This window comes from Falco peregrinus, chromosome 7 (genome assembly GCF_023634155.1).
Source record: "Falco peregrinus isolate bFalPer1 chromosome 7, bFalPer1.pri, whole genome shotgun sequence".
NCBI classification, from domain to species: domain Eukaryota; kingdom Metazoa; phylum Chordata; class Aves; order Falconiformes; family Falconidae; genus Falco; species Falco peregrinus.
In genome coordinates, this window is record NC_073727.1 from 14,294,972 (window position 1) to 14,311,808 (window position 16,837).

General features: G+C 45.9%; 1 protein-coding gene and 1 long non-coding RNA gene across 4 annotated transcripts; one reads left to right on the plus strand and one right to left on the minus strand.

The window, feature by feature from the left end:
* Positions 1-989: 989 nt before the first annotated feature.
* SLC25A27 (solute carrier family 25 member 27) lies at positions 990-12,587 on the minus strand. Of its 3 annotated transcripts, none has more exons than XM_005239182.4 (9): positions 12,488-12,587; positions 10,802-10,993; positions 9,943-10,027; positions 7,966-8,088; positions 7,096-7,208; positions 5,687-5,771; positions 4,948-5,040; positions 4,504-4,606; positions 990-2,646 (listed from the first exon to the last, which is right to left on the minus strand). In XM_005239182.4, exons 1-9 carry the CDS (start codon positions 12,585-12,587, stop codon positions 2,575-2,577), a joined length of 966 nt encoding a protein of 321 aa, XP_005239239.1. In that variant the 3' UTR covers positions 990-2,574. The 3 variants fall into 3 exon arrangements, 2 of the variants coding, with proteins under 2 accessions (XP_005239239.1, XP_027644982.1); XM_027789181.2 differs by having other exon boundaries at positions 7,090-7,208; XR_008748084.1 differs by lacking the exon at positions 990-2,646 and having other exon boundaries at positions 4,552-4,606; positions 4,948-5,059.
* LOC114012660 (uncharacterized) lies at positions 12,299-12,882 on the plus strand. Its single transcript, XR_003555275.2, has 2 exons — positions 12,299-12,476; positions 12,581-12,882. It is a non-coding gene; the product is annotated as an uncharacterized LOC114012660 (long non-coding RNA).
* Positions 12,883-16,837: the final 3,955 nt, after the last annotated feature.

Here is a 16,837-nt window from a genome sequence, read left to right on the forward strand (position 1 = left end):
TTATCGCCGGGGCACGCTGGGACCGCGGGGCTCAGCCCAGAGCCTTCGGGAGCTGTCCCCTCCAGGGTGGAGCGCCCCGCGGCCGCGGCCGGTGGGGCGGGGTGAGGTGCGAGCCCGCCGAGCCTGCTTAGCTCCCATTGGCTGGAGCGGAAGGGCGAGGCGGGGCGTGCGCGCAGGGCTTGGCGACTATTGGCCAGCCGCGTGGCGGCAGTGTGAGGGTGGGGTGTGGCGGTGCCTGAGGAGACTCGCAGCCCGCCGAGGGGGGCAGGGCGCGGAGCGCGGGAGCCACGGCCGCTCTCGCCGCGCTCTGGGAGCCCGTCTGCCGGGGGCTCTGAGGGCCGGGCCGGGCCGGGGCCTGCCGCAAGCCTGCCTGAGGGGGAGGCCGCCCTCTCCCTTTGTGGCACAAGACATCTGCCTCCCCCAGGCGGGGGCTGGCTCAGCCGCCTGCGGCGCCGGGTAGAGGGACAGCGGCGGCCGGGGCTGGCCTGCCTACGGATGGGGCTGCCGCAGGCGAGCGAAACGGCCCAGGGCCTTGAGCAGCGGCCACCGAGGGTGCCCTGTTTGGTGGCCGCCTCCAGACAGCCCTGGCAGGCACACGGATCCCTTCCATCTGTTGGGCTCTGCAAGGGTGCGATTTCTCGCTGGGTTTGCCCCACTTTTCCCAGACAGACCTTTGAGATTTGGATGGGGCTGCCTCCCAGCCTTTTGGGACAATGGTCAGAAGTGGAGGGGTGAGGACGAGGAAGGCCTGGACTTCACGGAGCCTTTCTTAGGCCACAGGAGGGTCTAGCCCAGCAACCTCAGTGCTGTCCTAGGGCTAATTCTTGGCTTTGGAAACCGAAGCTGCTAACTTAATAAGGCCAAGTGCTTCAGTCTTGCTTGAAAAATTTGGCACTACAAAACATTAAGGAGTTAATGTGGCAAGTTTTGCTATTCACATTATTTTTTAAAAAATACAAAATACTAGCAATCAACACAACACTCTAGTGTTTCATGCTCATAAAAAGAGTTTTATTAAGAGTTAAAACAGGTTTTCACTACAAGGCATTTAAATTTTTTTAAACTCACTAGATAAGGTACTTATGCATAATCCATCATCGGGTTTATCTGAGTAACCGGATTGCAGGCAGGACCACTTAGCAGGTAACTGAAAAAGCAGCTTTGACTGATGGTTTATAATCACTGGTGATGGTGTGCCAGAGGGAAGGAACTCAGTTTGGTTTCTTAGGCTGACAACTAGATGGATACCAGTATTTCTGAACAAAAACTTCTGACCCCCTAATAATGGTGAGATGAATTTTTTCCAAGAGGGAATCACACACCCAGATGCATGCAGCCACAACACATCTACACTACAAACAAAAAGTACGACTGCAAGCCAAGACAACACCCGAACTGTATTTAATCAGAAATTGGCACATTGAAGATACTAGTTGCAAAGACTAGAAGAAATCCTGAGCATTTACTTGGAGAGCTGTCATGTACAGTCACGTCTTTACTAGATACTGCTAAATCAAAGCCAGCTTTTTTCTATCTATGTTATGATTGCTTTTATACTGCATTTTTGCCTCCTGATTGCCGAAGATAAGCCTAGTGACAAACAGCAGTAGTCCCCTTCCCTATGAGATCTGGAAAGCTTTAGGTTAAAAAAATATAATAAATCACCCTTAGGCAAACATTTGGTGGTTTTGAAAAGAACGTTACATTTCTATCTAGGTTTGAACTGGGCACAGCATGTATTTCTATGGAAAAGTGGTACTTCAGTGGCCCGGTCTGCCACATCAGCACGGGGACTCTCGTGGAACAGGTAGTTCAACTTGGTCCTATGAGCAGCATGTGTATCATGAGTCCTTCAAGAGGGGCAGAGCAAACTAGGCTTTTGATTTCCTGGGTACAGGACTGCATATCACTCATGGATGTTACTCAAATAGTTGAGTGAAGAGGTCGGGTGATCTCTAGAAATGAAGAGGAACACAAACTCTTGCACTTTTTGTGCATAGTAAATTTGAAATCAGGTAAACTGCTTTAATCTTTTTCAGCACCTAGCACTACAGGCTTGGTTTGCTGAGGCATCACGCTAACAAGAGGTAGTTCCATGAAGAACTGTGTGCAAATGTAATAATAACAAAAATTCGTAAATAATTTTCTGGACTACTTAGCCACAGAAGATGTTTAGTGCTGTGTTGTTCAACCTCCTCTTGTCCTTGACAATAGGAACCATCTCTGTTATCAAACAAGCCAACAGTATTATATTCCACTTGCTTGTTAGATTTTTTTTTTAACTTCTTCTGACAGTTTTAGAAAGCTGATGCTCACTGCAGCAAGTATTATTGTGACAATTTTATCCCGTGGATTACTTAAATTTCATACAGCAGTTTGACAAGCAAATAGTATCCTTAAGTCATGGCTACTCCTAACCAGTAAGGACTGGATTTGGGGCAGCAACCTATACATGTGATCCTTCTGCCTGTCTCCTAAATGCATTATTTTCTGTGGGGTCAGGATGCCTTGTGGAATGAGAACTCAGCTTTCCATTCTTCTTTGTTTTGTGAATACTGAAGTAGCTTCATGACTTTAAAAAGAACTAATGCCACTAATCCTTCTGATTTGTTCATATGTAAGCCAGAATACCAGTGACCAAGGAGCCTGTGAAAGCAAACACTGAAGTCAGAGGCTTAAAACAGAAGTGACCCAATAAACCCGTTAGATTAAACTATCTCCTCTTAAAAATCACATTCTTATGCTCGATCTCATATCTCTCATGCAAAAATCATAGTGTTGCATATGATTAGGGCTACCCAGTCCTTTACAAGACACCTAGAACTTTTTTTTTCCAGCTTGCCAGCCCACAAATGTTTGACCTGAAATGTTTCAGAGTTGGGGGATACTTCAGGCTAAATTATTTTTAATTTTTTTTCAGAGTTTACTTGTTCTTCTTGCATAACATTTATATCCTGCACCTTAGAGGAGTTATAGAGGACTGTATGAAAATTTTATTTGTAAAAACTTTGTGATGGTTGGTAAAAACATGAAGTATGCAATGTTAAAAAGGAAAAGAAAAAAGAAAAAAAACGGGAAATTGTAGAGGAGTTATAGAGGACTGTATGAAAAAATTATTTGTAAAAAGGTTGTAATGATTGTTAAAAACATAAGGTATGAAATGTTTTTTAAAAAAAGAATTGTAGAATGAAGCTGGGTTAATTAGCATTGATAATATACAACTGTGGGTTGGCTTCAGGGGGGTGGGTTGGCCGATGTAGATAAGGTGCAGCTGTGGCTGGTTCTGTTAAGTGGTTGAGAGCCAATGAAGAGAGAGCAGATGAGGGAGAAGCAGAGAGAGGAAGAGAGAGGGAGAAAGAAAAGAAAGAAAGAAAGAAAGAAAGAAAGAGAGAAAAAAAAAACCAAAAACCCAGCATGCTCTAGGTGAGGAGAAACCAGGAGAAGGCAGCAGAGGGACTGGCATGAAGAGTGTGCTGGTATGAGATGGTAAAAGACCTTGTTGCAGCTTGATAGTTTGGAGAGTGCTCCGACATGCACCCATGTAGTTGAGATGCCTTTTTTTAAAAAAATTTTTTTGGGGGGGTTAGAAAAATGGTTAAACGTTTGGCAAAAGGCTGCCTTGTGCCTATGAAATACCTTTTTCTGCTCCTCTGAAACACCCATTAAACGTTCCCAAGCCTTCAGGAAATCTAAGTTGCCATATGCTCTGTGGAAATTGTGAGCCGTAAACTCGCAAAGACCCCATCGATACTGAATATGCTTTGGCTCAGGGGACTGAGCAGAACCTTCCTGTAACTGCTCTTACTAGAGGCTGCTGACCACTGTTGTGCTCAGTTAAATTAGAGAAGGGAGGCTTTTGCTTTCGATCATAGCACTCAATCTGGTAATTTAAACAGTGTTAAGACCTTGAAGCCAGCTTGCAGAGTCTAGACACAGTCATACATCTAAATTAGCTATTGGGAATTGTCCCTTGCCCAAATTAACAGCCAAGTTTCAGTTCCCAGGCTCCAGCTGCTGCTAAGCTTAACTGTACACATGTAGCTTTAACAGCCCAGCAGTGTGGAGGAGAAAGCTGCCAGCCTGAATACAAGAGGGGTAGGAGGCCCAGGTTGGAAGAGTAATAAAGCAATTCTGGGATCAGGAGAGAAGGAGGAATTAAAGTACAAGGGATGCCAAGGGAATTCAGGGCTGGGAGTAAGAAGGGAACAACAAGGGGTTTGGGGAAGAGAGAAAGGAGGGATCCTGAAATTGTAAAAAAAAAGCAAGGAAAATCACTAGCAATTAAGCAGGATAGCATTTTCCATATTAGAGATATGCAAGAGGCAACGTGGGGGAAGTGATACTGCATGCAGACAGCTGTCATGCACTGCATTCAACTATGCTAGTGGCAATTAAATTGAGACACCCAAATAGTGTTGAAAAACTGTTGACATAGAAAGAACTCCTTACAGTTTAATGCCACATTGTTCAAATGTCTTGTAAAGAGAGTTAAAAGGCACTTACCATTCGCATCCAGGTTGGTATAAAGCCTTTGTATAGAGACATAAACCCTTCACCCTTTACAGTCTGAATCAAGCAGTCCATGGAAGACTTGTACAGCAGACCTCTAGCAATGTGCAAGGAGTATAAGTAGAGTTAGAATTACTAATATGCAATTTTTAAAAATCCCATCCTCCCAAAAAAACATTTGGCATCTGATCAATTTATACAAACAAGAGCTCTTTTGTAAGCTCACTGGAGTCTAATGAGAACTGAAATCTACCCCAGTAACTGAGTATGCTTAGGTGGCTGTCACAGCAATACCCCGCAGACATTTACTAAATCAGTAAAATTATCTTCAAAAAGATGAAAAGCAAATTAGAAACTCAGCACTTCACTCCCAGTGAAATCAGTGAGACTCAGGGTTTCAGTTTGCTACTGAAAAGTTGATCTCTGGAGTGCCCGTACCTTCCCTGCTTATCCCTCGGCTGGTTCATTATCCGTGTTTTGACCACATCAGCAGGAGTTCCCAGAACAGCTGCCACCAGGCCAGAACAGCAACTGTCAACAGCAACAGATACTTAAAGAAGAAACCAAAATTTATTGTGGCCATTTAAGCACCATGATTCCAGTTCTAATAACAAAGGCACATTAAAACAGTTACTATAAAATCATGAGTGATACCTCATAACATAAACTTGATTTGGGAGAAGGCTTGCTGGGATGCTCTTGCTCAGATGTTCTGAGGCAGGGATAAAGGACCCACAACAGGCAATTTATGATATTGCTTTATACAAAGCAGATTTCTGCATGATTTAAAGGAGTAAAAGAGGTGGTTCTGCAGGGGTGGTATCTCTCATCCTTACTGTTTGCTAAAATTAAAACTAGATTAGATAAAATAGTAGCAATTCTAGAAAAGTGGAAATGCCTGTGCTCTCACAGATGAGAGCAAAGGTGCTTAAATGCATCAGCAAGGCACTTCCAGGAAGGGCAGTTTTGTAGCAGTGGTTGCATCCTTTCCCTTGTGTCTTTTGTAAAATGATGTTCTCTCAGGAAAAAAAAAATAAAAAAGAAAAGATAAAGGTGCATTTCATCAGCAGTATCATGCCCAAAGAAAAGGGGCTTCTGCTGGCACAGAGAGGCAGATCAAGGCAGCGAGGCTGGAAATGCCTCACAGTGGAAAAGGAGTTATCAGGGAATACGACACCTGGCAACACTGTGAGTCACGCTGTTGTCTGAAAGTGACGTGTTCAGAAGCAAGAAGTGTTTCACTGTGTCATAAGTTGTCAGATCTGTAAAGAGGATAATTAGAAAAAACCAGTACTGTCAGAAATAAATGGGATGTGTGGTGTTCACTACATAGGATGGAGGTGTGGCAAGACCTAAGTTCCCCGGGCAGCTCCTCCCATTGGCACAGCTAGCACTCTGCCCCCAGCTTCTGGTGACGGTTGGGGCACCTAAGTCCCATCTTTGGACATGTGAGTACATGCTCCTTTCTACTACCATCTTCTCTGATTTACCCTACAAATGATAACATGGAGCCCAAATGGAAGATTCTTCAAAATAAGACTGCACGTTATCATTGTGTGTGGAGAGATGTACCTTAGCTAACAGGCATGCTATAGCCCCCTCCTCTATCCGCTTCTGCTGCAAACATCAGCCATCCAGCGATTCCATTACTGCTGCTTAGAAGGTGTAAGCTTACACCACCTCTCATTTTCTACCTTCCAAGACATTTGTTAGTCATGCTGTTAATGTAACACTGTGTTGAATGACCTAGATATTGGTAGCCATCGTGCCAAAGAAAACACAATGTCCAAAAGTGAAAATTGCCAAGACAATGCTATAGTATGTACCGAGCACAGAGTATTTATGGTGAGAACCTGTGGGCAGTGTCTTTCACTCCCAAAGACATCTCCCTCCTTACTTTACAAACAGAACCTCAAGAAGGAGAGCAAAGACCATCAACACACCCTAGCAGTTTTGGAGAGACAGAGGAAAACTGTCTATATGTGGAAAGAGTGAGGGCTTCCTGGATCAGCTGAGCACTCCAGCAGCTGCTCTGCAGCTCCATCACACCTTGTTGTAGCATGGGACACTGACCCATGGACTCTCTCCCTAGCTCAACCTTGGACCTGTCTTACCACCATGGACCTGCTGGTGATTCTGAGCTCTGTCTGACCCTGGTGACCCTCACCGGCCCTGGCACTGGCTCAGCTTCATGGCTTGGCCTCAGACCTGCCTCATCACCACACACGTCCCTGAGGATCTGGATCTTAGTGAAACCTGGCTGCCTTCACTGGCTATACCCTGCAGGGGTGCAGGGGCAGGGCGGGGGGGCTGGGTTGCAGCTGGTGAGGTCCCTACTCTGCTGGCCATGGGACCCTCTCAGCTTCCAGCTCACCATTTCTTAGGCTCCGGCACAAACTTATTTTTAAGCAACTTGATATCCACAGGACCCAAAACACCGGTGCACAAGGCAGAAGTCACCTGCAGCGCACTCCAAACAGGTACTCAGTGTAGGTAATCAAGAGACTTAATACCAGGGGAGGAGGTGAACTCTTCTTAAAGCTTAGATGCGGCCTTAAGTGCTGCAGATCAAGTTCTTACAGGTACCTCCCATGTTCACCAGAGCAGCTCTCTGGACATTGGGCAGCCATCCAGCCCAAAGCCCCCGTATTCCTCCTTTAGACAGGATCTTCATAAATGCATGGTGCACTCCTCGAAACCTGAAATCAATATGCAACTAGTAGGTAGACAGCCCAGCTATGGAGAAATCTTTGCATATTTCAGCACTTTGCTGCACCAGGTCCTCACATAGGAATGGCAATTTACACCTGCGAGGATCTGGCCCTCTGGATGCATTGTTGGATCCATTTTCGGATCCATCTTTGACTTCCATGCTGTGATATTTTACCAAACATACGAGCTGTCCTGCTAAGCAGCAATCTGGTCACTAGCAGACAACCCTTTGATCCCACAGCTGGGTTGCAATACTAAATTATGAGACACAAAACAATGCCAGCAGTTTTGGATGCAAAGAGCAGCGTGTCCAGGTATCTCCCGAAAGGTTCTCAAGGCCTGCTGTCTGCAGGTGACCCAGTCCTTCCCTGCACCCGTGTCCTGCACAAGCCGTTTCCCCCATCCTTCCTTCCAGCTTCCCTTCAGAAAGCATCCTTCCCTTCCTCCGGCAAAGCACTAGCGTGGACATGCTGCGCATGTAGGATGGGTGGGAGTTTTTGGTTTCTGGGACCAATACAACAGAATAAGGAAGGCGGCGAGTATAAATGGAATAAGGAGGAAGTCTCGAATTTTCCACCCTCTCCAGTGCCCAGAGCCATTGCATGCCTCCCAGGTACTACTTTTCCCCCAAAAAGGGCACAGAGCAGCTGGGGACAGGAAGTGGCAGAAAACAGAGACAACCACATCCTGGACCAAAGAGTAATCATTAACAGGGAAAAAATGCCAGCTTCAAGAGGAACCAACCGTAACGGCTTTCCTTCCAACTTCCTTTTCCCCTCCATCTGCATCTGCACCTTCACCAGATCAGTTGGGCTGGCGAAAAACTGTCCGATGGCACCTGCAGACATGCCTCCAACTACAGCTTTCCTGCCAAACAGGGAAAAAAGACATGCTACAGAAAACACTGGAAGTCTTCACAAATCCCAGTGCTCGAGCTGAAGGGTTCAGCAGCACAACCTAGGTGAAACAAGTGTAAATAGTTATTACTTATACTAAATGGCCAGTGTTAGGGTAATAATTGTGGCAACTGCAGGTAGTTAAGAGGGTCAGAAATACTTCTGTCAATTTTAAGAATGGGTTAAAACTTAGCGGAGTGGGAAAAATCATATTATAGGTCACCAAGATGCTCTGCTTCCTCTTCGGGTTACATTATACTCTTTGCTTAAGGTTTGAAGGCAGGATGGCAAGGTATACAAGTAAGAGATGGTGCTTCATATATTGTAATAACTGAATGCCAATCTGAAGTTCTAAACTGCTTGCTGATATATAAAACTTTTCTTTCTCTCCCGTTGCTACTAGTTAAGTTGTGTTAATTTTCTGCTTCTACTTATTTTAGTAGAACTAGAAATTTCAGTATTATCCACAGGTCCCCCTTCCCATAGCACCAGGCATGACAAGTATTTTGTATTATATTTTATAAAACCTAGCCTAAAAATGGTTACATTTTCAACCCAAGATCTGGCTTTGGAGTAAGATACTTGATTGTATGTGATAATGTGTGTGATTATAAAAGTACATGACTGGCATTTTAACAATAAGGATTTGACAATTAGAAATTACAATTTTTTTGCAAAACTTCTATAAAAATCTGCTCATTCCCCACAGGTGAAGGGGTAATTCTGTGACTGTATGTCACTTGCATTGTCAAAAAAAGGACTGAGTGAGATTTAACTGTTGCTGAATTAAACTTGCAAAACATTGACTTTGGTTTTGCTTTTTATAGGGATCATTTGTCTCCTTAGGAAGGATGTACAGATTTAACTTAGGCTGACATCTGTCATGCACACATGAATAAAAGAGTGTTTTTTTCCTTCATGATCTGCCTCTTCAGTAGCCAGGAACTTCCCATCTCTTGGGCTAAGATACACCACCAGCACTGGCAAACCTTCCTATTGCCCTTGCTTGTAATCCAGTGGCATAGTCATTTCTTACCCAGGCAGTACAACAAGCAGCAAAACAGCAGAGCATCACCATACTGCTGCTGCGCGACACCTACCAGGTTCCATCCCTTCAGCAGCTGAAAATCGGAGATTTCAGATTTCAGATCCCCTCGCTTCTTTTCTGCACAGCTCCAGGCGATATTTGAGATATCCTTCATACCTTTGGGAATGTATCTTCACCCCGTGTGAAGCTAAACAAGCTCTCGGGTGACCTGGGAGCTGAGCAGGGCGCAAGCTGCAAGTCCAGCTTGGCTCACCTGGACCTCTGGTTTGCATTACCCCAGCAGCTGTAGGATTTGTCACGGTTACTCACACTGGTGTCAGGCGTGTGCAGTCGCTCATGGCTTCTCCAGCAGCTGTCACACGCAGCTGTACAGTGAGCCACAACTCACCTACACTGCCCAGCATCCCCTGACCCACGCGGAAATCAAAGAGCTGCCACTACAGCACAGACCCGGAGTCACAGCTCGGGACAGCTGCTACTGTCGATGTGGTTTATCATGTTTCTCCATCTCTTTAGCAGAGTATCCTTAGTAATCATGGTCCTAGTTAAGCCTCTGATAAACTTATTTCAATATATTTTAGTCCTGCTCCCAGCTGAATGAAGAGACACTGCCCTGGAACTAAAACCAGAGAGTCTGTATCAGTGCTTGAACCTCTACTTTATATTTAACCTCTTTAGGATAGGGGAGCCATGAAGAAAAGGCAGCTTTTAGGGCTGCAGGATTCCTACACTAAGGACAATCTCCAAACAGGCAAAAGCATAAATACTCAGCGTTACCAGAAAGGAAAGCTTTCATCCTCAGCCCTGCCAAGCACGGAGTCACGGAGATGTTCATACGCAACCATCCGAATGCCAGAGTACACTGCGGAAAACAAAAGCAGGAGACGGTTCTTGCATCTGCCATTTCTGGAGTTCACACTGTGATAGAGAGACCAAGAGATTGGTTGTAAAACTCTCCAGAGCTCGCCTGGGTCAGCTGGTCACTGCTCTCATATCCATGATCAAAGTAGGGAAAGCAAGGGGGCTGCCTGGTAGCAATGCTAGAGCCAGAACTTTTTAGCATGAGAGCATCTCTCTGGATGAGCCGCACATCTGCCAGGAGGCAGTATGGCTTGTGCTGGCACACTAAGGAGATGTGACTGCATTGCTTCCCTCCAGCTGATGCCAAGTACAAAACCTCCCACAAGTGCTTTTGAGGTTTGTTGCTGTCACCCTATTTCCAAATAAAACACAGAAAGCTGTTACTTGTGGACAAACTGCTAATGCATTTCCTCATCCTAGCGCTTGCAACCTTATCTTTTTTTCCCAGCCCATCCCCACTTCCCTCAGATAAAATATATTTATTGTTCTGAGGACTGAGTGCCTGCTTGCACTGAAGACTTCCCTGCAAAGACAACAGGGAAATTATATTTTGTTTTCCCAGAAGCCAGAATAAGGCTGTGAAGGAATGGGCGAGAGAGGGAAGAGATGATGCTGAGCCAGAATCCCATATATTTCGAAGCGGGATTGCAGGGTAGGCTGAAGAAGTCCTTACAGATGTATTTAAAGTACAAGAAGATATGGCAAGTTCACTCCAAAAGGCTGTTGGCCACAGAAGGCCAGACCCAAACTTGTCCCATCATAAGCAGATAATCACCTATGTGGTGGTAGACGGCTGGTGTGGCTCCTTGCCAGAGCTTTTGTAAGCCCTCTTCTTGCACAATGCCAGCTGCAGTGCGCAGCATGCTGCGGTAAGGGGCTGCCTGGCTGGTGGCAGCTCCATTGCGATGAACAGCAGCTTCACCTTGGACCTGCAGTCGAGTTTTTGTGAGATCCAGGGGAAATGTCACTGAAGAGAAAGAGAAGGGGGAAAACATGAATACGAGTGCAGCGGTGGGGAGCCCTACCATGCTGGTAACATCTACACCACAGTCCTCCCTGCCAGGCAGCCAAGGGGGCTGTGCAAGTGCCAGCAGGCAGCAGGGATCATACCCAACTGCAGGTGCAGGCAATTCATGGAGAACAGGAGATTCGTGTCCAAATCTGTTAAAAGTGACCAAAATACATTCCCATCAAACACCAAGTCTTTTTCTCTTATTTCTTTTTGCAGATTTGTCATGCAATACACGTACTTTGCAAGAGACTCAGGATTAAAAATCCTGTTCCAATCCAATCCTCCCCCTGAATAAAAATCAGTCAAATCTCTTATTGAGCATGTGGCCTCTCCAATTCTGCCAAGCATAGTGGCAGCACACTTTACAGTCAGAAGCAACCCCACAGCGGCCATCGTAATGCAGACACACATGCAGGTGAGCATCTGTCCTACGAACCACCCTAAAACATGCTGCTTTTCTGATGCAGACACTAAAATCATGTTTAGCCTGTTATTTCTTTGAAATAACTGGTGGCCAGGGAAGGTGGTCCAGCTAGATCTCGGCTTCCCAGGGCTGCTTCTGAAACAGTACAAGTATGTATTTGCTGCCCTTAATTTCATTTCCAGGCCACCGGGTGATGGACTTTCCCAGCCTGTCTCAGGCAGTGAGTGCCCAGGAGTCTTGGTTGTCTTTTGTTCGATACCTCTGTAACACCATGTGCTACAGGGTCCTTCCAGGGCAGGACTGAGAGGTGTTAGGGGAATGCAGACACTGCTCAAAGCCTCAGCAGACCTACAGTCTATTTGTACATTGTTTGGTATTCGTGTTTAAAGATTAGCAAAGATTGAGAAGTTACAAATCATTAGAGCAGGGCAACCGATCTGCCTGCAAGAGCTTGTAGAAGTTATATAGAATATGCTGAGAAATATTCCAAATAAGTTACTGATCACAAAGTAGTGCTACGCAGATGCCAGGCTGCTGCTTTCCTGCATTCCAGCAAGCAGTTTACTATACTCCATTTTTACAGATATCTCCACTGTAACCAGCAACATCAGCTTCTATTTTTCTTTGATTAACCTGCATTAACTATGAAAAGCAAATTCCTGAAGAAGTCAGCCCCTTGCTGCTAACTTAGGAAACAGATCACCCTGCCTCTTTACTCTTCTTCCAGAAACCCAGCAAGCACAAATCTTCAATTAGTTACAACTGCTCTGTGTTAAGGACTGCAGCCCTTTGGTCTCGGAGGCAAAGATTTTGAGCTGAAAAAGCCCTACCTCCAGCCACAGTCAGGTGGCTTAACACACTCACAAGGCTTCAATTACTGTCGGCGCAGAGTGGAACGAATTTGCTGGAGCAGAGAAGCCGGAGTGAACACCGAGGAATGAGGCATCCAGGGCCTGAAGTGCCCCCTGCCCCCCATAAGTCAATTTTGACCCCCTTCCCTCTCAGAAAATCACGGTGAGTTGTACCTAGTTCTGCCACAGCTGCTGCACAGGCTGACAGAGCCAATTTGCTGGCGCGGGGCCATCTCTCTGCAAGAGGTAAGCTCTTCTCTTCTGCAGGTGACATCTAGCCTCTAACCTGAAACACGGCTAACCGGCCACCCTGCGAGGGTCTGGAGAAAAAGCAGCCCTTGACTCAGTTCTGTGCTGGGTCCTTGAGGAGACAGATTACTGAAGGTGACGTTTCTCCAGCACCAGCACCACGAACCGTAGCAGCCCCAGTGCCTCCTGCAGAGCTGCCGGGTCCTTGTGCAGGGACATCAGCGACTCCTGCGCAACAGGCTCCTGGGAAAAGACTTTTTGCCAGGAAACCAGCAGTGCAGGTACAGCCACACGCACAAATTTTCCCATTATCTACATTTTTTTTAAAAAAATAAATCATTAATCAGACCTCAAGAATATGAGCAGGCGTGTGGCATGCTGTCATTGAGAGCAGTGCCTCGGGAGCCCCAGCCTGCATCCCTGTGTCAAACAGCTGCACGCACATCCCATACAGATGGATTGATACAGGTCTGGGTTAAGGAAAGCTGTGTTAGCAACACCTGCAAGGACAGCTGGAGTGTGAGTGCTGGAGTGCTTGTAGCAATCCCTGTCCCCTGGGGATTAGGCGCAGCAGGGCAGTTTGAGCAAGGGACATGCAAACCTGGGAAGACAGAAGCCGATCTCTGCCCAAGGCTCTGTATGTGAAAAGTTTAAAGCTTTTCCTGGCTGAACGCTGAAGCCCTGTTAATTGTGTGCCAGTCCTAATTTCTCTTAATATAGGCATATTTAGTTTCTCATTATGAAGAAAAGGGTAAGGCATGTGCTGTTCAGGAGAAGCTTTTTATTTATTATTAAGGCTCAGCTGAATCACTAAGTTAATCATTAGCCATTAATCACTAATCCTCATGCTGTGGATCTGAGGGTTTTTTAGGTCACAGAAACATATCCTAGAACACCTCCCCACACCCCTGTCTGACTGCCTGACATGTTGGTGTGCAATCCGGGTCACAACGATTCACACCAAGGGAGCATTGCAAGTGAAATACTCAGCTAAAGTCAGATTAATTTATCTTGTCGGTCACCAGTAAAAGATATTAAATTCGATCCTTCTTTGCATTAAAAGCAAACTACCGACAAAACCCTGATTAAAGTGGGAAGACGTCATAGTGCAATGTAATGCAAACATGCCTGGCTGCACTGAGGGTACAAGTGGTTCAGAACTTTATTCTAAACAGTTTATGCAATCTGCTGTTGGCACTTTTGTGCCTCCCTCCATGACTGTTCTCTAGGCTTTGGTCAGCTTGTGCCACTTCGTATCAGCCTGTAGGTCATCAATTTGTAATTTAGGTTGGAGAGGACCTCTAGAGGTCAGCTGCTACTATCCTCTGGTCAGAGCAGGGATAGCTTCAGAGCTATCTCAGGTTGCCCAGGGTCATCTTTGGTCACCTGAAAACCTCCAAGGATGGTGATTTCACGACCACAGCCTGCTCCAGTTCTTAACCACTTTGTGAGTATTTTTTCCTTCCGTTCAGTCAGAATTTCCCACATTGCATGTTATGTCCGTTGTCTCTCTTCCCTTAGATGTACACCTGTGGTGGACACTGTCTTTTCTATAACCATGCTTTAGGGGTGGAAAACAACAACTAGGTCACTCCTTAAAATAAACCCCATGGCACTGCGGCATCCTATGGAGAGAGCAGCTCTGTGTGGTCATTTTTAGTCTGGAGAAATAAGTTCTTTTTTAAACCAGCTTGATTTGGTGATGGCCATGAGGAAGAATTTTCTCTTCCTACAGAATCTTTGCAATGAGCCTGACCTGGAGATGGACGCTTGTGTGGACAGCTCTGTGATTTGTGGAGCAGGGAAGGGCCAGTGCCTATGGAGCTCCACCTCCATATGTGTGATATATAAACAGCTGGAGTTTATATATCCCCAAATCCTGAGGGAGACAGCTCCAACAGAGAGGGCGCTTCCTATTTATTTATTTCAGTTTTCAGCGAGACAACGCCAGTTTGATCAAAGGCTGCATGTGCGGGGAGGGAGCATGGACCTCAGATGCGATGGAAACAGCAGCAGGGTCTGGGAGAGCTGTGTGCTGCTGGAAAAAGGCAGCCAAACTGCTCCCATCCTCTCACCTGCTGCCATTGGTGGTGACTGTGTTAGTTTACATCGGAAAGACCATTAACTATTACCTGTCCAGGACTAGGATCTAGTCTGAGAAAAAGTTGTGGGTAACTACTGTGCCATTGTATGGGTTGTATCCTCCACACACTAGTGCCTTTCAGCAGTGTCTCTTGTCCTTCACCAAATCATGCCCCAGAAGCAGAAGCTAAAACAAAAAAAAAATCACAAAAATGTCCAAAACAAATACAAAAGCCTTTAATGAATGTCTTCACAGAGGGCTGAGGGCTTGTCTTGTCTGTATACATAGATACTTTAAACTCACTACTCAGGCTGTGCGTATAACAAAAATATACTCCAATATTACAAGGCATTTAGCTCTTTTATCACTTTACCACTTTGTAGGAAAAGAAAGAATTTAATTAATAAAATAAAACCAGGAAATAAACATATTAAATATTAAAATATTACAAAAATATACAGGAGGACGAGTTCAAGCACAGTTGAGGTCTATCTCTTACTCAGACACCAGTGTGGTGTTATTCTGGTGAGATTTAGGAGTACAGACATGAAGAGAATGGGACAGAACTAAGTAGGGTTTGGGAGGAATGACATGGGGATACAGTTTTGGGGCAGAGCCAGAAAGGCTGAGACTGATTAAAAGGGAAATGCATGCATGAAGGTAGTATTTGAGTAAAGGCAGAAATGTAGGATGTGATATACAGCTGGATGCTTGTCTATGGGACAAACAGATGAAGAGCTGGAAAGGCTGAGCAGGGCTTGTTCAACCAGGGAGTCTGGGCCTGAGGATCAGGTCCTGGGAGTGAGCAGAAGAGAAGATTTGGACAAAGAGCCATAGCAAAAGGAGACAAAATCACAAAAAACCCACCACAACAGCTGAGGTTGGGAGGGACCAGAGACTGGCTAGTCACCTAGAACAGGCTCTCAGGCCTGTGTCCCGCTGGGTTTTGGATGTCTCCCAGGACTCCCCAGCCTCCTTGGGCAACTTGTTCCAGTGTCTGACCACCATCACAGTAAAAAAAAAAAAAAAAAAAAAAAAGTAGAATTTTCTGTATTTGTTTGTGCTCACTGCCTCTTGCCCTTTCACTGGGCACCACTGCGAAGAGCCTGCCTCCATCCTTTTTGTACCCAGCCTTCAGGCGTTCATACACACTGATAAGATCCCCCAGAGCCTTCTCTTCTCCAGGCTGAATTGTCCCAGCTCTCTCAGCCTCTCCCCAAATGACAGATGCTCCAGGCCCTTTATGAACTTCCTGGCACTTCACTGGGCTCGCTCCAGTCTGTCCATGTCTCTCTTGCACTGGGGAGCCTAGAGCTGGACCCAGCACTCTGGATGAATCTCTCCAGCACTGAGCAGAGGGGCAGGATCACCTCCCCCAGCCTGCTACCAACCCTTTCCTAACAGCCCAGTGGCTGTTGAATGCAAAGGGGCATTTCTGCCTCATATTCAACATGGTGTCCACCAGGACCCCAGATCTGCAAAGCTGCTTTCCACCCAGGTGGCCCCCAGCCTGTGCTGGTGCATGGGGCTGGTCCTACCCAGGGGCAGAACTTGGCATTTCCTTTTGCTGAACTTCATGAAGCCATTTTTTTTTCCAAGAAAGGTTGGACCAAATGATCCTTGAGGTCCCTTCCAACCTGGTATGCTGTGATTCTGTAAGTCCCTGTTTGCCCATTTCTCGGGCCTGTTGAGGTTCCTTTGAACAGCAGCACACTAACCTGATCAATCAGCTCCTCCTCCTGGTCTTGTGTTTCTTCAACCTGGCTGAGGGTGGGTGGGGTAAACTGTGATAGTATTTCCTAGCGTTTTTTTATACTTGATGAATTCTGTATGTAATTTTGGTGTGCCACTTCCACGCATATAAAGAAACCAACCTGACCTCTCTGAAATCTTGTTTCCTGGCATTGCAGTGACATTACAGGGGCCACCAGCAGGTTTTGAATTGTAGGTTCAGCCTCTGAAGCCTTTCTCTGCTCCTTAGACACTGGACACATCTAGCCTTTAATGAGATGATCTCAGACAGGGGAGAGATACCTTTCAATAGACTTACTGCTTCAGGTGATGCCTGCAGGAGTTTGTTGCCATCTGCCTTGCTGAAAGCTAAATATCTCCAAATCACAGCCTCTCTGCTTTGATATTAGCAAAAAAAACCCCAAAACAAACAAACAAAAAAAAAACCCCAAAACACCAAA